At 37.4% G+C, this 24,945-nt stretch overlaps 1 protein-coding gene and 1 non-coding gene across 2 annotated transcripts in view; both read right to left on the minus strand.

Annotated features, from left to right (window-relative positions):
- Nucleotides 1-18,989, minus strand: part of DICER1 (dicer 1, ribonuclease III) — a 47,318-nt gene extending 28,329 nt beyond the window's left edge. Inside the window, 11 exon segments of the mRNA XM_016926683.4 lie at nucleotides 1,103-1,257; nucleotides 1,885-2,127; nucleotides 3,058-3,190; nucleotides 9,654-10,126; nucleotides 12,069-12,237; nucleotides 14,964-15,124; nucleotides 15,549-15,683; nucleotides 17,000-17,130; nucleotides 18,008-18,170; nucleotides 18,807-18,926; nucleotides 18,928-18,989. Of these exon segments, the coding sequence (XP_016782172.2) occupies nucleotides 1,103-1,257; nucleotides 1,885-2,127; nucleotides 3,058-3,190; nucleotides 9,654-10,126; nucleotides 12,069-12,237; nucleotides 14,964-15,124; nucleotides 15,549-15,683; nucleotides 17,000-17,130; nucleotides 18,008-18,170; nucleotides 18,807-18,926; nucleotides 18,928-18,954 (1,910 nt within the window). The 5' untranslated portion in view covers nucleotides 18,955-18,989.
- Nucleotides 18,990-24,102: 5,113 nt separating this feature from the next.
- MIR3173 (microRNA mir-3173) lies at nucleotides 24,103-24,214 on the minus strand. Its single transcript, NR_106621.1, has one exon. It is a non-coding gene; the product is annotated as a microRNA mir-3173 (primary transcript).
- Between the last annotated feature and the right edge of the window lie 731 nt (nucleotides 24,215-24,945).

Here is a 24,945-nt window from a genome sequence, read left to right on the forward strand (position 1 = left end):
ATATCAAAGAATGCTTACACTAATGAGTCAAACTGGGAAAAGGAACAAATTTTATACCGTCTCAAAGTATCTCCCCATGAAATATCTACTAATTATAAAAGGGGTGAAAGGGAACTTTACAGTAGAGAAAACTGGCAGACTTCACTCAAGTGATCTAAGTTACCACCGGTAAGGGCACAAATCAACATGGTGTGCGACTTGGTAAGCTAGGATGAGGAGAAGACACCATCGTCTCAGTGATGTGCTGCCCAAAAACTTGTAACCTGGGTCTCATCATAAGAAAATAGCAGACAAACCCAGACTGAGAGTAAGACTACAAAATGGCAGCCTATCTATCTTCCAAAGTTTCAAGGTCATTAAAGTCAAGGAGAGACTAAAGAATGGTTCCAGATTGAAGGAGACTAGGAAGATGTGACAACAGGAGTTGAGGACAACTCCTGACTCTAAGGTGGATCCTTTGGCTACAAAGAACATTCTCATGAAACTGAATGAGTCTTTCTTGGTGTCTGGGTGAAAGGCATATGTGGAATTCTAGTATTCTTACAACACTTTAAAGTTTGAAATTGTTTCAAAATAAAAGGTTACAAAGAAAATCTTATACTTGCTCTTTTGTCTCTGAATAGAAATTATCCTGATATATAATCCAGGAATGCATTTGCTGTTCTTAGCTCTTAGAAATTTTATTATCAGCTCTGGACAAAGTAAATTACAATGTACCCAAAAACATAAATTAGTTTATCACAATCTTACTTTATTGCTAGGGGAAAATTCAACATTACCCAATGGTTATGGCACGAAACAAAAAATTTCAGGATTTAGAAAAAAATTGGTGAGAATTATAAAATTAAATTAAACCTAATTTAAAATGCCTTCATTATGTTAGCCTTGCCAAGGAATACTGAACTTTTATTGCTGCACGATACTGTTTTTGCCTTTTGATTTAAAAAAAAATGAAAAAAGAAGTAACTTTTCTTTATCGAAAATATGGCAAGTCTAAGTAAAGACTGGTAACCGCAAAATGTCAACAATACAAAATGTACAGGTTTAGACTTAAACTGTGCAACATTCCCAGGTTTTCCACACAAATGATATGATGCCATACCTATTGATGTGTCCAATGGCCGTGTTGATTGTGACTCGTGGACCACCATCGTCAGGCCTCAACACATATGGTGGGAAAACGTCATCATCATCCATGACAGGATCAATGTCAATCTCACCAGTATCAACCGACTTGGAACACTTGTTTCTCAAGATCTGAACATTTAAAAAACAGAACTTATGATGAAAACACATCCTCTTTGCCGTATGCTGTCTGCCTCTGTACCTACAGAAAAAACTCTACTGAAAATCTCTCTCTCTCTCCTAAACATACTTCAGTACTCCAAAGTCACCTGCTGCAGACACCTTCTTCCAATGAATCCCTCCCAGTTCCAATCATATGGAGACCCTTACCATATGGTACAAAGTCTATACTGTACCGTGCCTACACAGACACACACACACACACACACACACACACGACTGTTAGTCTTTCTGAATGTAACTACCATGTCATCATTTTCCAATCACTCAATAACTTAAGCAGTCAACAGTTACTGTCCATATTTGCAATGCAATTTCCCAGACGTTCATCCCCAATAACATATGTGATGATCATTTTCACTGTTATCTTATTGTGCCCTTTCAAACACTCTGTATAACACTGCTGGGTCTTTGTGATCATTCTCAACTTCCTTACAATGTACACAGAGTACACCTCTTTTGAGATTATTGCCTGTAGATAAAACTCATTATCTGTTTCTATGGATACAAAGAATAACAAAGAAGCCACATTAATTTTTTTTCCCAATCTGCCGGCACATGTTAATATGTTGATCTTACCTTTTCAATAGCTTTGTAGGTTTTAAGGTCTTCTTCAAAACTTTTTATTTTGTCTGTATCCGCTAACATTATATAATTAGAGATGGGTGCCCTTGCTCTTCCTTTAGATTGAACATAGGATCGATATTCTGTGGGCAAATCAAAACGAACCACCAAGTTGCATTTTGGTATATCAACACCCTCTTCTACAATACTTGTTGCAATAAGCAGGTTGGTCTCATGTGCTCGAAATTTCCTAAGTACCTGAAAAAAAAAATCCATCAAGAAAAGCACTTCTAAGAAAATTTCTAAAACAAACAAACAAAAAAAATAGTAAAAGTAAATGACAACTGTCATTTCTGACACACATGCTCTTGGGCATTCTAAATCCTTAAGGCCAGGCTAAAGAAGATGACAGTATCACAGAAAACTCAGCATGCATGGAAACATGGACAAAGAAACTGATTTAATGAGACTCTCCAATTCAGGATAAATTAAATGGTAACATAAGCTAGTTTTCAGACAGTTATATCTATCAGACTGGCTCCTGGACTCTCCAAATTTGGAAATTATCAAAAAGCTACAATGTAGAAAAGGCCTTCAACAGGAATTATTCTGCTAATTTTAAGTTAAATAATAAACTTTAAATAGGTTTTTGTGTACAAGCCAGACCATGGTATTAGTTTTTAGCATCTTTACAATGCTGTTTCCTGTATTAAGACCTTACAAGGCACAAAAATATTTAAGCTAAAATCTATAAAATATAGTGCTGTTTTTTTTTTTTAAGAATTGAAACAAAATAGGCCTTTAAATGAAAAAAAGAAAACACTTTCTAGGAAAAGATTTCAGTTTGTTAATTCATAGTCATATGGAATGTACAAGAGTTAAGGTCATACATGCTTTGTCTTTCCATGAAATGCAGTTGTGTAACATCAATCCAATCACAGAAAATAAGTTGGTTGATGGCAATTAAGACACAAAATTGGTTTGCCAGATAGCTATTCTAATTCTGAGCATACAAATCACTCTACAGCTACCTCATGGGGACAGCTGGTCTAATATATGAAGAAGTATTCTATAATACAAAAAATAAGAGTAATTCTGGGAAACTATGAAAAAAGGGAGACCCTATGGGCACTTTGTCTGTATATGTCCCGAAAACTGTTATTGTACACTTATTTTGATTTAAGTTACCTCTTCCTGTTTTCTGAATTCTGCTTCCATCTGTTTGTTGCGAGGCTGATTCTTCCCAATGCCATGTCCAGTTATAAAATTGCTACTGATATAAGCCAGCTCTGGATCTTGTTTGCCAGCTTCCTTTATCAATCTAAGAAAATTATACACATTTGGAAGTTAAATGTTGCTGGGAGAAAATAAACTTTTGTTTTTAAAGCCTCCTTTAAAATGGAAGTACATGCATTTTTTGCCAACATACCTAACAAAATGGTCTTGGTCCTTTTTTCCCAACTTGCTTAAACAGAAATCACTGTCACTCTTCACCACATAGATCTGCGGACCAAGTACTTATAATGCCAAATACAAGATTGGTTTGTACTGACAAATGAAATGGTCACGTTACCTCCAACAGCTGATTTGGCGCGGTGATTTAATAGAAATGTGGCCCAGGATGAGACTGAGCTAGTCAGAGAGAAACACGGATCCTCATAGATCTTGGCCTCGGGACAGGACGTCCAATGAAAAAAGCTCGACTCATCCCTCTACCAGTTCTACTCGCTCCTCTCTCAACTCAACACCCTTCTCTAGACCATGCACAGCTTGAGCTGCAGGCCCTACTGTGCTTATACAGAAAGGACCAGTGAGCCCAACACCAAAGGAAACCTTCACCCCCAACAAATGTAACAAGAGTTCCAGCTGCGATTTCTTTTCCTCTTATCCTATCACCTGATATCATTAGAAGCAGAGCCCATGGGAAAGAAATGTTGTATCCTCTCAATCCCTGATGCTTTCTTGTCCCCAGGCCACTGACCAAAATTCTGCACAGCATAGTACAGGGCACAGAAATGGCAAGGCAACCCCACCCTTCCCTGTCATGAAAGAGGAGATTCCCGAGCTCTGTCTCTCTTCCTGCCTGCTCCTCTGTATTAACCCACAGTGCCTGTAACTGAAAGCTGGCCTTCTAGCTAAGAAATGGCAAAGAGCTACAGGACGGGATCACATTACACGGGTGCAGAAGGTTAACAGTTAGTGCTGCCATTACAGCTATTTTGGAAATATCCACATTCAAAAACTCAGCACACGGGATAAATGGTTCCACACCTGATATAAGCGATTCCACATGGTTTCTCTGAAGTCATATTACATAGTATAAATTCCAAATAGAAAATTGCATTTTTAAGTTGAATCATTCTTTTTAAAAAAAAAAAATACATGAAACAGACTAATAATAAAGAGCTGGAAGTGGCCATCTAGAATCTCTCTTGATCCCAACCGGCACAACATTTGCGTGTCTAGGTTAGTTTGGGAGTCTACAAACTACAGCTTGTAGTTCAAGCTCTACAGTTCAAGTACTTAAATATTCAGAATCAGAGCTCCCTTATTATGTTTCAAGATGTGTTTAATTATTTTGATAAATTTAAGATGTAACAGAAAGCAGTGTGACATGCAAACAAATAACATGTCCAAAAGTCTAAAATACAAAATAAATCACCTTAGAAATAATACATACTTCCAAATTTTATATAAATAAGCATCAATTTGAATATAATAGAGATTTAGAATGTGTTTTAAGTTACTGTCAATTAGGCAAAGAATGTATTTTACTTTGCCAAAATTATAAATTATCCATCTGGCAGACTTCAATTAGCTAAGAAATAGAGGCAACAACAGTCAATTCATTTTTCCTTAATGAAACCCACATCAAAACCACAGAGAACAGAAGAGACAACAGGCACAGTAAATAAAATCTCTTGTAAGCAGTAATTACATGGGATATACCTATGCTAATAATGCTTAGAGAGAAAAATGTATTTATCTACTTGGTGAATCTCGGCCATGCCTAACCAGTACCCAGGACAAAGCTACAGGCTTCAGGGAAAACAAAGCCAGGCAGTCACATCATGTGAACTCCCAGAGGACAATGGACAGTGCAAACTGCTTAAAGAGTTTGTAACACCACAGAAAAAATAAGACAATGTATTATTTGTTTCTTTTGGTTTTTACACTTAGTTTATACAAGCTGTTCACCAGCAAGCTGTTCACCAGCAAAGTATACTGTTCCCTAATGCACAGTGTTTCTGAAACGATCTGCAGTGAAGAACCAGCTTTTCTTTTTAAATTTCCAATCCATCAGAGGCAGTTTTGTAGAATTTCATAAAAGTGAATGACTAAGAAAACGAAATTTAAAAAGCATTAAAATTCAAGCATCAATTTTATTGTATTCAGCAGATATAAAATTACTGTCAAACTGCTCTAAGAGTTTCTAAATGCTTCTTCTCAATCTCTGTACTTAACTCATGACATAGGTAAATTCTGGCACCAATTCATAGCCTACACTTTGTGTGTATATGTACATCTAATTCTCCCCAATTAGAATGAAAATAACATAACCAAAAATGGGAAATATGTATGGTAGGTTCAGAAAACTAATAGATGTATTACAAAAAATTGTGATCTGAATAAACATGCTAACTAATGCAGACAACCATAAGAGGAAAAGAAATTCAAAGATATAAACACATTATTTGAAATTCCTGCCAGGTTATTGAAATACATTATCAACAATTCCTTTAACAGTATCCCTTACTCCTTACATTTTCTTGTCAATGTGGAGAAAACCAGATATAATTCCTCTATGATTTCACTAAAAAAAGATCACTGACAGTTACATAATAGCATACAGATATTGCACTCCCTAGATGGGTGCATAAGCGGCTGAAGAATTAGCATCTACTGTGTGCTGGTTGATAAAACTGCCATTTTTAATACAAAGTCTCTTACCAACAAGCCAGTAAGAGAGGGAGGTATTATTTCCATTTTACGAATGAACATACTGAAACTTTTAAAAGTTAAATAACTTTCACAAAATATACATCCAAAAAGTGGGTAGAAAAGAAACCAAGTCTCCTCGGCAAAATGGCTGATTCTAGGGCCAGGCAGGGAGAAATACAAGAGCCCAGAGCACCCTGTGGTATCACAAAGGAAGTGCTCAAAAACAAAAGGATGAGGGTATGTCAAAGGGACACGGGTGCTAAACTCGAAGAGCTCCCAGTGGCCACCGCTGCAACAACTTGAGCAACAAATAAATAACATAGTATTGGATTATGGCCCAAAGTATAAAATAAACATGAAACCACCAATTGAAATACATGATTCAATTAATAAATATAAGTAGACAGTTACATAAAAAGGATAAACTAGACAAGTTTTCCTTACAGAAGAATTCCAAACACATATAGATATATCCCTCTCCAGCAAGTGGAGATTAATCCCTCCCTACCAGGGTGGGCTAGACTTGGAGACTTCCTTCCGAATAGAGTAAGAAAAGGGAAAAAGTGTAACTTTACAATAGAGAAAGCAGACAAACACTATCACAATCCATTGATGAAGATGAACATGACGAGTGATGTTTCGTGGTTGATACCATGAGAGCCCCCTGATATAATGTGACTAGAAGAGCAGGTCACCTCCATGGTATTCTTCCATATCCGATCACCCCAGTACAACCCCAAGAACATAAGAAAAACCCAAATGGAGGGGCATTCACCAAATACCTGACCTGTACTCCTGAAGACTGTCAAGGTCATCAAAAACAAGACGGAAACTGAAAACTGTGACAGACCAGAGGAAACTGGGTAGATACTGACAACTAAATGTGATATGACACCTTGGATTAAAGACATTATCCCTTACTGTCTAGTGGTTAGAAAAAAATAAAAATAAATTTTTTGAAAAAGAGGACATTAGTAGAAAAGCTGTCAAAATCCAAATAAAGTCTGCAGTTAATAGTAATGGGCCAATGTTAGTTTTCTTAGTTGTGACGAACACTGACATGAGATAATATCAATGGGGGAAACTAAGTGAGGGGCATATGAGAACTCTCCGTACCATTTTTCCAACTTTTCTGTAAATCTCAAATTATTCCAAAATAAAAAGTTATTAGGAAAAAAAGGGGGAGGGGTAGAGACAGGATGTGAACCCAGGTTTGTCCAATGCCAATATCACATAATACTAGTATATTACACGGAGAAAAGAACACTGGACTTGAGACTGGAAGCCATTTTCTGCCACTTGATATGTGTGTAATTTGGGGAAGGTCACACACTGATGCTTGTTTTCTTCCTCTGTAATATGGAAAGAACATCTACTTTCCTCCCCCATGGAGTGTTGTGAATATGTCTTAAATATATATAAAAGTAACTTAGAAACCCCTATGTAAATATAAGGTACAAAGAAACCCATAAACATAAGACTGTGCACATACACTACATATAGAAGTGGCTGTGATTTATTTTTTTTAATTAGGAGAGTAGAAAACTGCATGTATATTACAATAGCTTATATGCCCATGAAACTATTCACTATAGAAGGGTTTTTCCTCCCATTAAACTGATGGAAGGAAAGAATCTGGATTTCAGGAAGTTTTTCTAAGCTTATTAAAAAGCTTACTGGAACAAGACCTCTATTGTATATTTAATTAGCTGCTCATAAAGTCAACCCTCAGAGCACTCTTGATTCGTCATACAGCACTAAATTCCAGTCACATTTTATGAAAGTTGATCACAATTAATCTGACCCTTAAAGTCAATAGGAAGTAACCGACTGATTCTGGATAAACCTTTTCAGGCTAATATTCCTGCAATAAAAACTGGCACATCTTTACCTAAAAATACATGCAGAAAACAGGAGGAAGGCGGAAAATACACCCCCATTTCTTCTCTCCAAGCCCCAGAAAATTTATTTAATCCTTATACAATCCTAAATGGAGACGGGGAGTATGTCCATAACTAGGCTTACAATTGCGCCAGCATTAAACTTTTTTGACTCCCAAAATGCTTTTTCCCTGCCCTAAGAAATAATCCCTCCTTAGTCACGCTCTCCCAGGTCCGTCTCCTGGCAATCTTCCTGCTGTAAAGCACTGGTTTTTAGTGTTCTGTGATGCCCAGGGGCATTACTATGATAGAAAGAACTGGAAACTAGGAGTCAGGATATTAGGATTCTAGAATTGTCTCTGCCATTGACTAGAAATTTAACTTACAGCAAATCACTCTCTCCTGAGGCTCTTTCTCATTTTTACAAAAATAAGTGGGTTGGATTAGATAGTCAGTGAGGTCCCCTTCCAACCTTCAACTTCTAATTTAAATGTAATTTGGTCCCTAAAGTTATTTTCCTTTGTATTCATCAGAAGGATCAGGCTCAATGACTATGAAAATTACCAGACTAAAAACTGCCAGATGACGACCCTCGAGTCCAATTTCTCGTTACTCAAAAAAGTTTTTAAAACCCCTAAACATTCAGAAGCAGTTAAGCGCGTGTGCGCGTGCGTGCGCGCGTGCGCGCGCACACACACACACACACACACACACACACACAAAGAAAGAAAGAAAAAGAAAAAAAAAATCCCAAATTACCTTAGGAAGCAAAGCTTAGTTTTTCCTAAGAGATCACTACTTGCAGAAAAGTTAGGGATCAACTGTGGCCAATTAATGGATCTCATAGAAAAGTAAATTGATTTAAGTACAAAATAAGGACCTTTTTTGGCAGAAAAAAATAAGAGTATCTATCTACAAACCAAAAGGACCATACATTAAGTGACCATCTGACAGAAATCTGAAGTATAGCTCCCTGGCTGGTTCTAAATTAGAAAAAAAATCTTTCATTGAAGAAGGGAGAAAGAGTAGGAATCCACGGCCTAAAATTTGGATTCAATATCACCTTTGCTAATAGTCTTAGAACTTTCCCCAACATTCTTATTCTCTTCTGATTCACAAAATTTTAATATGCAGTCTATGAACCAACCCAAAATAAATTCAATTGTTCTAAACTTTTTGCACTGTGGCCTTGAAAACTTTATTTTTGGAGACAAAGTCTGGCTCTACTGCCCAGGCTGGAGTGCAGTGGTGCCATCTCAGCTCACTGCAACCTCTGCCTCCCAGGCTCAACTCATCTTCCCACCACAGCCTCCCAAGTAGCTGGGACTACAGGCATACACCACCACCGGCTAATTTTTATATTTTTTCTAGAGACAGGGTTTCGTTGTGTTGCCCCTTGTGAACTCAAACAATCTACCTGCCTCTGGCTCCCAAAGTGCTGGAATTACAGGCACAACCCATCATGCCCAACCTAGCCTTCAAAAGTTGAATCCATATTTTTAAGAGAAAAAAATCAACATTAAAAAATTAGTCACAATACCCAGATAAAATTTCTCCTAAGACTACCTGAGGGGAACACTTGGTGTGAAATGCTTAACACAATGTCTAACACATAGTTAAGGATTAATAAATATCTGAATTGAATCTAAAATTGAATATAAAACAATGCTTTACTTAAATGTATACTGATTCTTTTAAAGACCATACTTGTCCTCCATTTTAGGTAGATTAGAATAGATTCGCATCCTTTAAGAAAAAAATATCAGCCATATGAAAAGCAGCCTTCTGGAAAACATCCTCTCTGTCAATCCCAGGACAGCATGACGTATCAGCAATGATGGCGCCAAGTCAAGGACACTTACATAACCCTCATGCTAGCTCTTACAGCTGCTGCAGCGCATCACATCACAACACAGGACGCCTCCCTTTTCTCATGTGAAAGGAGTCAACTTAGAGATTTACCTGTTTAAGACAACTGCTGTGTATCTTCTTTCCACAAAAATAATTCCGCACAAAATGTTGGTAAAAGGAGAAGGAAAATTTGTCTCTGGCTTCTCTTTTTCTTCAATTTCTTCATCCTCATCATCATCCTCAGAATCACTCCATGACACATAATTATCCTGATTTCTATTATTATACCACTCAACGCTTTCAAACTGCTGTCGCTCATATGGTTTATATTTGCGTAAGATTTCGAGCAGTTTGATTACTTTAGGAGTTACAAATTTCAGGTCAAGTGAGGCAGGTGAGAAGTGCTCTTCACATAGTGCATGTATTTTCCTTAGGAAAGTGTCTGTAAACAATAAAAATTTCCTGTGCAGCTCCTCTTGCTCATGTTTGATGTATTTCTGTAGTTCTCTTACCATCATTCCAGCTACTTTATCTGCACACCAGGGTCCCAGAACTACCAATACGGCACGACAGTCTGATAGTATCTACAAAAAAAAGAAAAGAAAAAACCTAATGCCAAATAATAATAATGTAGCATTTTCATGTGGGGTTTAACTGGGATTTCAGTTGTTCTCAAATGGCTCCTTAAATGTAACCCAGCCTTAGGTTAAGTCCCTGAAGGTGGGGGGAGAGGCCATTAGCCTTTTCAAGCTCATTTCGTATGTATATGCCTAGAACCATCTCCTTTTTTCAATAAAATAATCAAACAGAAATTAAAAGATGCAATTGTATGACATTAATGAAGCTTATTTTTAGATCTGTAATTAGTTAAAACTATACCTGAGTCATTTACTTCCTGCCAAATTACATAAAATTCATGTAGCACAGTAATTTAACTTTAGGCATCAAGGAATAGCAATACAGTTTTCCTTGAACTTTATGTACAATATTCTCCAGCATTATATGTTTTCCACTATACTGACTAGAAACTGTGGATGAATTTTGGTCGATCTACAGTCAGCACCTCTGGATGCCACGGTGAGACTGTTGTAAAAACACTGCACAGCTGTCTCTATTATCATTTCTTTTTTCTTTCTTTCTTTCTAAACAGTAGGAAAGGCCTTTATTGGTTGGAAGTGGAAAAGGAGCTAGGACAGCTGCACTGGGGCAGCCTCCACACGCTCTGTCACAGTTCTCCAAAAGCCCCTGTTATCCGATTTCAATGAAAACACCACCACAAGGTCAGGGCTCCTCAATATTAACATCTCAGCTAAATTCAGACTCTGATCCTGGACCCTCCCAGAGTGCTGCATCTTACAACTCTAATTGAGAGCCGAAAGTCAATCCATGGCCAGGGTGTAACTGAGGAATTGAGGGAGAGGGAGAGAGGGAGAGAGGCAGAGAGGCAGAGAGGCAGAGAGGGAGAGAGGGAGAGGGAGAAGGTCAGGGGAGGGAGAGGGGGAAGGTAGGAGGAGGGAGAGGGGGAAGGTGGGGGAAGGGGAGGAGGAGGGGAGAGGAAGAGAGGGAGAAGGGGAGAGGAGGAGGGGGAGGAGGAGGAGAGGAGGCAGAGATGGGGGGAGGAGGGAGGGGACAGGGAGGGGGAGGAGGGAGGGGAGAAGGAGGGGGAGGGGAGGAAGAGGGGGAGGGGAGGAAGACAGGGAGGGGAGGAGGGGGAGGGGAGGGGGAGGGAGGGGAGGTACAGAAAGAGGAGAGGAGAGAAAGAGAGAGAGGAAAAAAAGACAGGAAAGAAAAGAAAGAAAAGGAAAGAGGAAAGGAAAGGGAAGGGAAAAGGAAAGGAAGAAAGAATGCAAAGATTGAGAAAAATGTGGGCACTGCTGCTCGAGAAGAAAAAAATCATCAGGAGAGAAACTAAGACCCACATTTAATACAGTGTTAACATTCACAAATGGTTGCAAAGTTCTAGGGCAGTGGTTCTCGAGCTTTAATGAATCAGATTACTGGAGGGCTTATCGAAATTCAAAACTGAAGACTCTGCAAACAGTAAAATTCAGTCCTGAGGACCCCACCCAGATGCTGCTGCTGATGATGTGGGGCCCACAATGGAAGGATCACTGTCCTAAGGGATCTCTTCTCAAAGCAGTACCACTGAGAGACAATAGGCTCATATCCAGTTACACACACTAGGAAACTGCGGAAGAATTTGTTTAGTTCAAGGGTTTGAACAGGAACTAACTCTTCTGACCAAAAAGAAACAAAAATTGGACTCACTCCTTATACTTAAATAACCATGACATGAATCCTAGCTCAGCTCCTTAAATAGGGGAAGTCTACACTTAATATAAATGTGCACTGGATAACAATGAACTCAACCTAATATGGTATGTTCAATGAAAAATGTCTAAAAAGATTAAGACCTTAAACTAAAATACAAAGAAAAGAGCCGCATTAAGCATATTTTCATTTCAATATTAAAAATTAACAAAGCTTTCAAAATATAATCACTATACCTACTTGATATATGCTTACCTGTTTCGAAATTAAAGTAGAATCTCTTTCTTTTGAATGTACAGATATATTACAATCATTGATAAAATTAAGTGCTTCTTCTAATTCCATCAGCAGTCTTTCATAAAGCCCACTTCTGTCAGTAAATGGTCCACAATCCACCACAATCTCACATGGCTGAGAAGTATACCTTTAACATAAGAAACAAAAGGTATCAATACTGCAGTAGTGAGAATGCAATTTTAAAAAAGTTTTCCAAAAAGCAAAAAAAAAAAAGGGGGATACTAAAAAAAAAAAAAAAAATGCCAGAATGTTAGCAGTGGGGTGAGATTTTAGGTGTTTAATTATTATTTTTCTATATTACCATATTTCTAAACAGTAAATAATGTATTTTATAAACCAGTAAAGTGTTGTTTAAAAGATGTTTTCAAAAGGCAAGGGGAGAAGAGGGGAAAGAAAAGAATACAAATGAGCATCCACTGCACCCCCAAGCATGATGCTGGGAATTTACATACCTTCTAACTGAATCCACACACAGGGAGGATGATGAAGGAAATGAAGGTTCAAAGACATTACATGACTCTGCCTAAACAAAACTCAGGACTGCCTTCCTCGGAGGGCTCTTTCAGCCAAACCCTACTGCCTCCCTGAACACCTTTTGTTTCATTTCTAAAAAACTCACTACAGCATTATGATCCATTTATATGTCTAACTCCAAAAAGAAGCTTCCTAGTTTCAGTTTGTATATCTAATCAATATGAAAGGCAGGCTCACAACATGCCTTCCTAAAGTGGTACTCATGTTTATCTACACAGGTTGAGTGCCCTTATCTGAAAGGCTTGGGACCTGAACTGTTTTGGATTTCCAATATTTTTCAGATTTTGGAATATTTGCATATAAAAAATGAAGTATCTTGAGGATGGGACCCAAGTCTAAACATGAAATTCATTTATGTTTCATATACACCTTACAGCTTGAAGGTAATTTTACACAATATTTTTAAATAATGTTGTGAATGAAACAGGTTTTGATCGCATTTTGGCTTCAGTTCATCACAAGGTCAGATATGAAATGTTCCACTTGTGGCAGCACACCAGCACTCAAAAGGTTTCAGATTTTGGAGCATTTTGAATATCACGTTTTCAGATTAGGGTTGCTCAATCTGTACTACACTTGCCTGTTAGGTCTCAAGAAATGACCACAGGGGCTGATATTCAAATAATTTTGCCAATAGATTTCATTATTATTAGTTTGTTTTCTTTTGTTTTTTAGGTTTAGACTTCCATCTTTTGCCCCCTTAGGCATTTGCCAGAATGAGGAACAAGGGTGTTCAAAATACTCATGAAACTCAATCACTTCGCAGAAGCAGAAAGAAGAATGGGAAGACTGATCACTGGGAGTTTTATCATTCAATTTATCCATTTCCATATCTGTGTGAATTTTTAATATTTGCAAATATCGCTTTTATTTTTAATGTATTTTTAAATCCTCATAAGAAAACTCCCCCAACTTTCATTCATTTCTAATATCATTCCTTGGGTCTTTTATGCCTTTCATAAAAAATGACCACCAGAATGGCACATAATATCCTAAAAGTACATATGATAATTTTAATAAGAAAAAAGAAATCTAGCAAAAACATATATACTATAGTTCTTATTTTTCTTAACCCAAAACAGAATTTATACTCAACCAAAGAGTCCTTATTTGCAGAATTAGGTAATGCTTATTCAACAGATTGCTTATCAGTTTTACTTAAACACTCTACTACTTCTACTTCTCAGAAAACCTTTAGGCAATACAAGTGAAGCACTCTAACTCAGGTCAGACAAAAGCACAAGCACAGCCTTCTACTTCACCACCACAGTGTTGGCTCAAGAAGTCAGACACAGCACGTTCTAGAGGTCATAAGATTTATATTTCATATGGCATTTGGATACCTAAGTTTGATAGATCCCAAATATTACCTTTCCTTCTCACTCTCCAAAGAAAACTTTCCTCAAATTCTTACTAAATGCCAGGCACACTGCAGATTTTTCTATGTGTCAATGTAATTGATCATCAAAGAATCCCATGAAACCACTGTCAATGCCATTTTACAAGTTCAAGGAAATAAGTGACTCACTCAAGGTCACACAGCTTACAATTAGTGGAGCTAGTATTCAAACCCACGTCTGACTTAACTCCACAACTTGAGAAATCAGTCTCCGCTACTTATTGTAACTGTCCTAAGAACCACCACTAGGTAATCTTTAGCCTTATTTAAGACTACATCTAGTAAGAATGGAAGGCTATTTTGACATAAATCGAATTCATTGCATTTGAAAAGCCATTTTCCTAATTTGTAAAGGCTCCCTTCCACCAACCTAAGTTATGAAGGTTTTGTGTGTGTGTGCGCTTTTCAATGAAACTCAAAATAGTAACCCTCTCAAAAAGAGTCAAACCTAGAAATCACAAACAGCAACTTTCTCTGAAATCTACAACCCATTTTCAAAACAATGGAGTATTTCCAAACATTTTAAAGTATACTGCTGAATTCTCTAAATAACTTAATGTTCTTTGAAAGCATCATGTAAGACATTCAGGTCAGAACAACAAAGCACACATATTGACAGAAAAAAAATACAAATTTACTGTCAAAGTTCCCAGTCCTTGGCAACAACAGCAAATAGGAAGAGCTGACACATACTCTCTTAAGGCAGAAATGCCTGTCTGCTACTCTCTGTGGAAACAAGGTTAGATTCTTGAACTCACAGGTAACGGTACTTATAGAGAATTCTTACTCTTGCCCATTCCTTTTTACTGCCATTTGTTCACTTAAATAGGTACTCTCTGCAAGGTACTACAAAAAACACCAAAGACTTAATACTGTTTTCAACTAATCTCATTAAAGCCAAGTCAATCGGAAGTGCATACCTGTCTAAGACCACCAGGTCAGTTGCAGTTTCAGCATTACTCTTAAGAATTTTCTCTAGTTTCTGAATCTTTTCTTCCAATTCCTCTGGATCACATTTCCCATTTAAAATGGAAGCAGTTAGTCCCAAAATGCGAGGACATGATGGACAATTTTCACAGAGCTAACATAATAAAAGATACTGACAGTAAAGACTTCATTTTGCAAGGCCATAACAAGAGAGACATCGCCATATTAAAACATATCAAAATCACTAACAAATAGTAAAAAAGAATTTGTTTGGTGGAATGCCACTATACCAAGGACAACATAAAATTACTCATAGAATTACTGTAGTTTGTTTAAAAGATCTGTTTTTCAAAAAGGCTCAATTAGATACACTATGAAAATTATACAGAATTTATTATGATGTTTAAAAGTTTATTATAGATTTAAATGAACATTAATTTAATATTCATTCATTCATACACTGCAGCCAAACTCCCAATATTGATAACTAATATTATTGCTTTTGAAATCTAAAAACAAAAATCTGCATTTACTCAATAGTTTACCAAGAATTACTAAGACTTAGGTCTAAAACTTACCTTCATAATTTCTCGATAGGGGTGGTCTAGGATTGCAAGATGACACTCATCAAACACCAAAAGGTTAATGTCTGACAGTGATAAGTAACCATTTTTCAAAACATTCAAGGCGACATAGCAAGTCATAATGAGAACCTAAAATAAAATCAACATCAGTAAACAAACATGGCATTCACTGCCTGGATATACTTACATAAAATCAGATCATAGAGCCATTGTATCATAAGTGAGGATTAAGGAATTCATTAGTCAAAATTAAAACTAAAATACTAAATACATATAATTTTATACATCAGAACTAAGAAGGAAATCAGGAAAGCATGGGAAAAGAGTAGAGAAAAAATATCTTGATAATGGAAAGCATGTCTTGACGACAAATCTAAATTTACTTCAGGTTCTTAGCTCCCCACAGCCATATTATGACTGATGAGATCTGTCAATTTAGGCAAATCACAAAACAATTCACACTTTTTATTTTTTTCTGTTGAACTGACATGGTTTTCTGGAAGAAAACTCAGAATAAATGTTATTTTTGTAGCCTATCATTATGTGGATATTTAAGTGCTTTATTAATGAGGACTTATCCCAGTATGTGAAGCACACTAGTAGGCTGGGCTGTTTCAGTTCAGTGAGGAAGCGCCTCTTAATCACTGTGTATCCCCCAATGACCAACACACCAAAAGCCCCAGTACATGCTGGCTACATGGAAACATGTAAGTTAGAGGAGCCTCCAGCACATGCTGGCTGCATGGAAACATTCAGTTAGAGGAAGTCTCCGTCAAAGACCTAAACAGCTCAAGCAAGAAATTTTTCCAGTTTCAAGACATTTAACTCACGACAAAATTTTTTGAAAGCGCATTATCAGCAAGTTGGAAATAGGTCATAGGAATTTGTGTTTTTCAAGCAAGCAGATCATACTGAAAGCTATTTCTTTTCTACAAAGTTAAGAGCAATAAAAATTAGTAATTTATTTGTTTTTTGGTTTTTTTTTTGAGATGGAGTCTCGCTGTCACCCGGGCTGGAGTGCAGTGACGCGATCTCAGCTCACTGCAAACTCCACCTTCTGGATTCAAGCAATTCTCCTGTCTCAGCCTCCCGAGTACCTAGGACTACTACGCCACCACGCCCGGCTAATTTTTTTATTTTTAGTAGAGACAGGGTTTCACCATATTGGTCAGGCTGGTCTTGAACTCCTGACCTCAGGTGATCCACCCACCTCAGCCTCCCAAAGTGCTGGGATTACAGACGTCAGCCACTGCATCCGGCCTTTATTTGGTTTTAAGGTAAGACTTACAGTAAGATATAGTACATCAGGACTAGCTTCTAGGCTGATTAAATATGGGAAATTAGTTTTCAAACCTAAATCAGACAACCAAGGCTACAGATCATCTTACAAACCAAGTCAAGAACTTGTAGGGATTTATAAAGTGAAATTTCTCTACAAGTCTTACCTGGTGCTTAGTAAACTCTTGGTTCCATCTCTCTTTTGTCCAAGATGCATTTACTTCTAGGTTTGAGTATTCCCCAACCTTGAGATCTGAATGAGTTCTGACAGCTGACACTTGTTGAGCAACCTGGTTTGCTAATTACAAATATAATACTCCATGTAAATATGAGAAATCTTGCCTAGTTGGCTCTCTGGACTACTAATGATTAACAGTCTACAGAAATCCTTATTATTATATTAGACCTAACCAACAATGTTTTTGATAGCCTCTTTAAAACCACAGTTCCAAGGTTATCCTCCAAAAAAATGGCACCTACTAGACTTGCCACCTCACTTTTTGTCACTCGCTTCAGAGAACCCTACACCACCTTTCTTCTTCATAGCTGATTTCCTCTAAGCCACCCTCCTGTTTTCTTCAATAAAATCAGATGGAAACAAGACAGTCTAACATGTATTTAAAGCAGATAGTTATACTGAGACAATCTAAAAAAAGAGCAGTGACATGAATATATTAGTGCCCTACCAGCTTAGGTTCACATTTTATATTTTTTATTTTTATATATAATCCAAGCATATAAAAATCAGTATTTTAAACTCTTAACTGAATATCTAATTTCTAAGCAGCATGTAACTTTATTAATACAACTGATATAGCAAAATCATTAAGTACAAACGTTAATTATCCATAATTAAGCACCTTTTGACATACTTGGTGAAGCTAAAACATCAAGAAAAAAATAAATGTAACAACTTAGATTATGTTCTAATGTACATATGTTCCAATACTTATGTTCCAAAAGCAATCCATTCAAAAGAAATACAGAACGAGAACATTTAAGAGAAACACCAAAAAGAAATAGGACAAAACAATTTCTGCCAGAAGAGATTAAATGAGTACATTATCTGTCAAACTTTCTTCAATAATTTAACTTAAGAAACACAGAAAATCTGTTTAAACATAAAATCCCATCCAATTTCCCCTGCACAACTTGATAAAATAATTTTTTATTACCAGAGTTGACCAAGAACACCGTCCTTTTTCCATTTCTGCTGAAGTCTCCCCTGATCTGATAGGACAGCTCTTTAGTGAGTAGTACTGCAATAAATGTCTTCCCTGAGCCAGTGTTTAAACAGACGATGGTATTATGATCCAGAGCTGCTTCAAGCAGTTCAACCTAGAAACATGGTGAAAAAAAAGTTATGCACTTCTTACCTAAGTACAAAATTTATAAAATTGGATTTTATTTTAAATCAGGAAATTTCACTATTCTCTAAAATCGTCCTCCAATAAATTTACAAAAAAACCCCACAGTCTACGTCTTTATACGAGAATAACTCAGAGGAATAAAATGCCTGCTATATACAGCTGTATTGTGTAAATACGTGTTGAAATGGCATTTACCCTTTCTTTAAGCATTATTTTTGTATACACAGAATACTTCTTTAGAATAACATGAATGACTAAACTTAGAGTAACCGTGGTTCTGCCAGTTCATGGCTGAACATTTTCAAACTAATCTAGGTTCCTACCCAGCTCACTAGGACAGACACATCCAAGTGAATATTAAGGAACAGTGAGGTTTTCAGAGGGGGAAAAAAGAAACTTCACAAATACAACTATCAAATCCAATTACCCAGCAGATGTTAGAAAAGAAAAGGACTATTAAGAATAAAAGTATTTTAAATGAGAAAATTAATCAGAAGTGGGAGGCCTGAAAGGGTAAATGAGTTTTATATAAGTTGTGTCAACTATATGCTAATGTATTCCATTTTAGTGTAGAATGCTCCAGTATTAGTGTTCGCATTAGTACCTGATATTTTCTTGGCGTATAAATGTTATCATGAATTGCTTCTTGTTGCCATGGCAGTCCAAAGAAAGGACCCATTGGTGAGGAAGCAGGGGTCATGAGCTGCAGGCCTGCCATGCTGAGGGGTTGCAAAGCAGGGTTTTTCATTCATCCAGTGTTTCTTTCATTGCATTTTTGTTCTAGCACAGCTTACTACAAAAGGGAAAAAGAATACCATTACACAATCATGCAGGGTTAAAAACAAAGAAAGCACAGAAACAAGAGAAACATCAGAATATCATTCCTATGAGCCATTCAAACTCTTCCTATAATTGTTTTAGCTTTTTCTTGATCTAAGAGGATCATTTTAGGAGTCAAGCATTCTGTACCTTACCCAGTGATTCCATGCCTAGAAATTTGTCTTAAAGAATGAATCAAGCAACTGCACAAAGAGATGTACATGAATATTTGTTGTTGCATTATCACTTAAAAATAAGAAATAACTTTAAAATCTACTGGTAAAAAATAAGCTACATAAATTATGGTATGACTATATAATGGAATACTTTGAATCCATTAAGATTATAACACATCTCTGTAGTTCCTGACATAGAACAATGTCCATAATAAACCTTTAAAAGAAAATATGTACAGCATGATGCCTTGTTAAATATATGTACATATATAAAATATGTAAATATACACATAAATAAATTTTGAACATTCTTTGTATATTCTATGACGTTACTGATAAAATGATAATGTATGGAAGGCACTTAGCACTGTGCCTGCACCACGAAAGATTTAGACACCTGCTAAAATTGTCACTTTATCAATAGCTCATGAACACAGGCCTTTTTCTCAATTGACAACCTATTATAAATGCACAACTGACTATTTAAATATGTATCTTTAAAATTATACATATCCTAGATAAATTAAAACAAATGACACCACTCTGTGAAATAAAAATTTTTTCATGGTATCTAAGCACTTTCTATATTTCATATAGTTTTTCCCACAGATAAATTTGATTATGTAAAATGATAAAAACTGAATCTTTAAAATTCCTACCCTTCAAACAGAGGGTCAGGGATTCAAATATCTGTGTGAAAGCCTACCACTGGCTTTACTGTCAGCAGGATTTCCTCGCCCCACAGAAGGGAATTTCCTCTCTTGCACTGCTTTGGAGTGTTCATTGCTATTACTCTATGAAACTGGAAGAGATAATTCAACTCTGTTACTTAACAACCAAAACTTTTGAATCTCCTGACATGTTAAGTACAACACATGACTTAAGTTGTGGCAACTATTTCAACAAGAAGTCTCAAGTGTAGGGTCTCTTATACAACACAATACTGAATTCTGATTTGAGAAATTAATTCTGTTGACAAGAATTCAACATTCAGCTACCATAAAGTACTATCTCAAGTAAGCAGTGCAGGGGCACCCCACTGCCGGAGCTGAGAGCCCAGTAAGACAGCACGTCTGTAGGCCTGACAGCACAATCACGCTCATCATCTTTCCAGAAGGGAACAAGCAAAGTACCACAGAGTACTTTATGAGATAATATTAACCCATAATTTCCCTGGATCAAAGAGAACTATGTTCTTCACGAAAAATAATCTGCTAATTCTCTGCTGAATCAAAGCCCCAACAGCCATTCCTTTTACCCTAGTACCCAAGCCTAGTACCCACTTTCCCAAATTCAGCAAGCTCTCAGGACTTGCAGGCTCATCAGTTAAACTTTTTTCTTAATACAACTGCCAAGAACCCTATGTGGAAGTCTATTTTACCAAAATGCCTGAGATCAGGAGGCCACTCTGAAGGCCCAAGGCTAAGATCTGCGGGTCCCATCACTGACCTTCTCACCTGGAATCCACTCTCGTGATACCTCCACAATTCTCCTTCATGACTACAGACTGCATACTGTCTAGCACTATTCACCCTTAAGCCTGACCCTTCACTTTCACCCAACCCAAATGCTAATCCTAGACTTATTGAAGACATGGTAGAAGGTACCAAGAAACAAGTCTAAGTTCTGATGATGGATGAAAATATAAAACAAAGGAGAAAAGAGGGCCGTGATGTAAATACCCAACACATCTTCTCCCACTTCCAGAAACCAGGTATGTCCAGGAACCAGCAGCACCCCCTCCTCCCTACAACTGTCACCATTTCTTCTCATATAGATAACATTAGTAATAACAATAAATAACTTTAGAAAAATAGTCTAAAAATAAATTAGGAATGTTTTATTTTTTAAAGCTGGGGAGGGTATTCTTCAAAAATGTCAATGCCATAAAATACAAAGAAAAACTATGAAAATGTTCCAGATTAACAAAGACTATATGGATACACATGGACATAAAGATGGAAATAACAGACAGCGGGAACTCCAAAGGGAGGAAGGTGATAAAGGGGGACACAGTTGAAAAACTACCCATCGGGTACAATGTTCACTATTTGGGTAACGTGTACACTTGAAGTCCAATTCCCACCAGTATGCAATATACCCGTGTAATAAACACACACACGTACCCTCTGAATCTAAAAGAAAAAAAAAGAGACTATAAAGAAACATGACAACTACATGTAATACCTGAACTTAGACTGGATCCTATCTGAAAGAGAAAAATGCCATAAAGGACTTTTTTTTTTTAATTAAAATGGGCAATATTGGAGGTATACAGTGTGATGTTTTGACACACATATACACAGTGAACTATTATAGTCAAGCTAACTAACATAGCCATCTCTTCACATAGCTACAATTTTTTGGTGTGGTGAGAATTCTTCAGATCTACTCTCTCAGCAAATTCAAGTATTCCATACACTGTTATCCACTACAGACCCCGTGCTGTATGCTGGATCTCATTCCATGTAACTGGAACTCATTCCATGTAACCGTAACTCTGTACCTTTCACCAACATCTCCCCATTCTCCCCACATTCTACGCCTTCTCTTTTACTCTGCTTGTAAGAACTCTACTTTTTTCGATTCCCATGTGACATCATGCAGTATTTGGCTTTCTGTGCCTGGCTTATTATCCTTAGTATTACGTCCTCCAGGTTCATCTGCATTTTTGCAAATGGCAGGATTTCCTTCTTTTTAGTGCTGAATAATATTCCTCCATGTGTGTTTGTGTATCACAATTTCTTTACCCATTCATCTGTTGATGGACACTTAGATTGTTTCAATATTTTGGCTATTATGAATAATGCTGCAAAGAACATAAATAGTGATCTCATTCATAAAGGACATTATTGAATTCATTTTTAAAACGAGATAACAGCAATGTTAAAATTCCCTGAAGTTGATATAACTGACTGTGGCTATGTAAGACAATACCCTTATTGTTAGAAAATATACACTGAAGTATTTAGGGGTAAAGAGCTATGATACACGTAACTTATTCTCAAATGGTACAGAAAAAGAATCTACATGTAGATACGCACACACACACACACACACACACACACACACACACAGCTGATAAAGCAAGTGGGGCAAAATGGGTACAGCACATATTTTTGTCCTATTATTCTTGCAACATAAATCTTTTTCTTCATTTTCTGCTCAAATATAAATAAATACTTCATTCCTTTATGTATTCAAAAGCACAAGGACAGGCGATTCTGGCTAGCTCTCAAATACTCCATTTCCTCCACAGGTAATAGCCATGCTCAACTCAGCGTGGTCTCAGTCAAACAGTGGCTCACTGATCAAGGATCCAGTTTCTTTTTTCTTTTTTTTCACCAAGACTGAGAATCACTCGATCACTCAAGCTGAGTGCGGTGGCGCAATGATGGCTCACTGCAGCCTCAACCTCACAAGTAGCTGGGACCACAGGTGTGCATCACCACGACTGGCTAATTTTTTAATTTTTTGTAGAGACAGGGTCTCGCTATGCTGCCTAGGCTCTAGTTTCTTATTTTCTGCCATCTGCCAGTCACCCAAACCTAAGCTGATGGGCATACAACTTACCCCTGGCCAGAGGAATTGGTTCATGCTCATCCAACAGCAAAAAATTTAGGACTTTCATTTGATGGTTGAAGAGAAGCAGTTGTCTTTCTTTCCCTCTAAAGATGACTCATGAAATTATTAGCCCCATTTGCTGCTGCAATTACACTACATAGACCCATGAAAAGATCCAGCCTTAGGATGAAACCAGCACCGCAGATGGCAAAAATAAAGAACCTGGGTCATTGATGACATCAATAAACTGCTGGATCAACCAAACTCAAAGCCCAGCCTAACAATGGACTTTCCAATTAACTGAGCCAACAAATTCCTTAACTATCCAAGCTAGCTTGAGTTGAATATTCTGGGATAAAAGCAAACCAAATGACACTCTCTAAATCACTATTATCACTTCCTGTAAAAGGTATAAGTAGAAAAGAGGAAAGCAAAGAACAGATATGAACAGAAAGGAAAGGAAAAAAAGGAAAGAAGGGAAAGAAGGAAAGAAGGAAAAAGGGAAAGGAAGGGAAAGGGGAAAAGGAAAGAAAAGGGAAAGGAAGAGGAAGGGGAAGGAAAAGGCGAAGGAGAAGGAAAAGGGGAAGGGGAAAGGAAAAGGGGAAAGGGAAAGGAAAAAGGGAAGGGGAAAGGAAAGGGGAAGAGGAAGAGAAAGGGGAAATAAAAAGGAAAATGGAAAGGGGAAGGGGAAGGGAAAGGCAAAAGAAAAAGGAAAAGGGAAAGGGGAAGAGGAAAGGGGAAGGGAAAGAGGAAGGAAAAGGGAAGGAGGAAGGGGAAGGGGAAGAAAAAGGGGAAGGGAATAAGGAAGAGGAAGGAAAAGGGGACAGGAATGGGGATAGGGAAGGGGAAGGGGAAGGGGAAGGAAAAGGGAAAGGGGAAAGGGAAAGAAAAAGGGGAAGGGAATGGAGAAGGGGAAGGGGAAGGGGAAGGAGAAGGGAAAGGGGAAGGGGAAGGAAAAGGGAAAGGGGAAAGGGAAAGAAAAAGGGGAAGGGAATGGAGAAGGGAAAGGGGAAGGGGAAGGGGAAAGGAAAAAAGTCAGGGACCAAAGCAGAAAGCCATCAGGCCACAAATACTGAGATAATGAACAAGTACTGCAGCCAGACCCCAAGCAAGGTGAAAAGCTTTGTTTGTAAGGGAAAAGTCAAGGGTCTTAGACTCCAAAAAACCAGGGATGAGCTCTACCAAGAAGCTTCTAAGACTTTGAAAATGTTCTCCTTATTTGTCCTTAGGAATATTTTTTTCACTTTCGGCTATCAGTAAATTCTTTTTGAAACTGCAAAGCCGCTTGTTTCGGAAACAAATTGAGGAAAACTCTGGACAGTTCTTCCTCGGCACAAGAGAGGGAGAGAGAGAGCGTTTCCCTGGCCTGCCTATTTCCTCCTTTGTTCTCATAAAATCACAAAGGAGAAAACAGGCAGGGCAGGGAAGCTGGCCCAAGACCAACAAAGACTCAATTCTATCTGGAAAATAAGCCCTAGACCTCCAATGTTTCTCAGGCCCGGTTTCACCTCAAGACACCAACTTCACTCAAGTATGTGGATCCTATTCCTACAAACCAGCAGGTAAAGAGCTTGGAAAAGGAGGAGTTGCAAATTCACTCAGTGTCCAGGTTCTGTTCCTGGCATTTCAAAAGACAGAGTATTTTTTTTTTCTTAGCAAACACAACATTTCTCATAAATGCCCTAACCCACCCTAAAACTTTCACAGGGTTTAGAAAAAATGATACGTAGCTGGTTTCTAAGAATCAATCTGAGAAAAAAGTGAAAAAAAAAAAAAACCAGAGAAATGAAAGGTTACATTTATCAACATTTAGGCTCTAAATAAAGAGAAAATAGATACATTATATAGTAAAAATAAATATCAAACAATAAAGAAATACAGAAATAACATCTCTAACCAAAAATACCTGAAAAGATTAAGGTTTCTATCAGCTCTCACAAAAAACCATGTGTAAGAAAATAATACAAACTACTGGAATGGAATTCATTAAAAAGTTGATATTTAAAAAGGAAATTAAGCAAAGCACTACGCTCTGTGATATCTAGTACCAAATGTACTCTGAAAAGTACTGCCCCCACTCATGACTGCCTGACCTCTGCCGACCTGTAACCTTACGTTCAGATTATTCACCCGGCTTAGAATGCTATCCTATTGCTGCCTCATCACCATTCACCAGCAATTTCC

This window comes from Pan troglodytes, chromosome 15 (assembly GCF_028858775.2).
Source record: "Pan troglodytes isolate AG18354 chromosome 15, NHGRI_mPanTro3-v2.0_pri, whole genome shotgun sequence".
In the NCBI taxonomy this organism is placed as follows: domain Eukaryota; kingdom Metazoa; phylum Chordata; class Mammalia; order Primates; family Hominidae; genus Pan; species Pan troglodytes.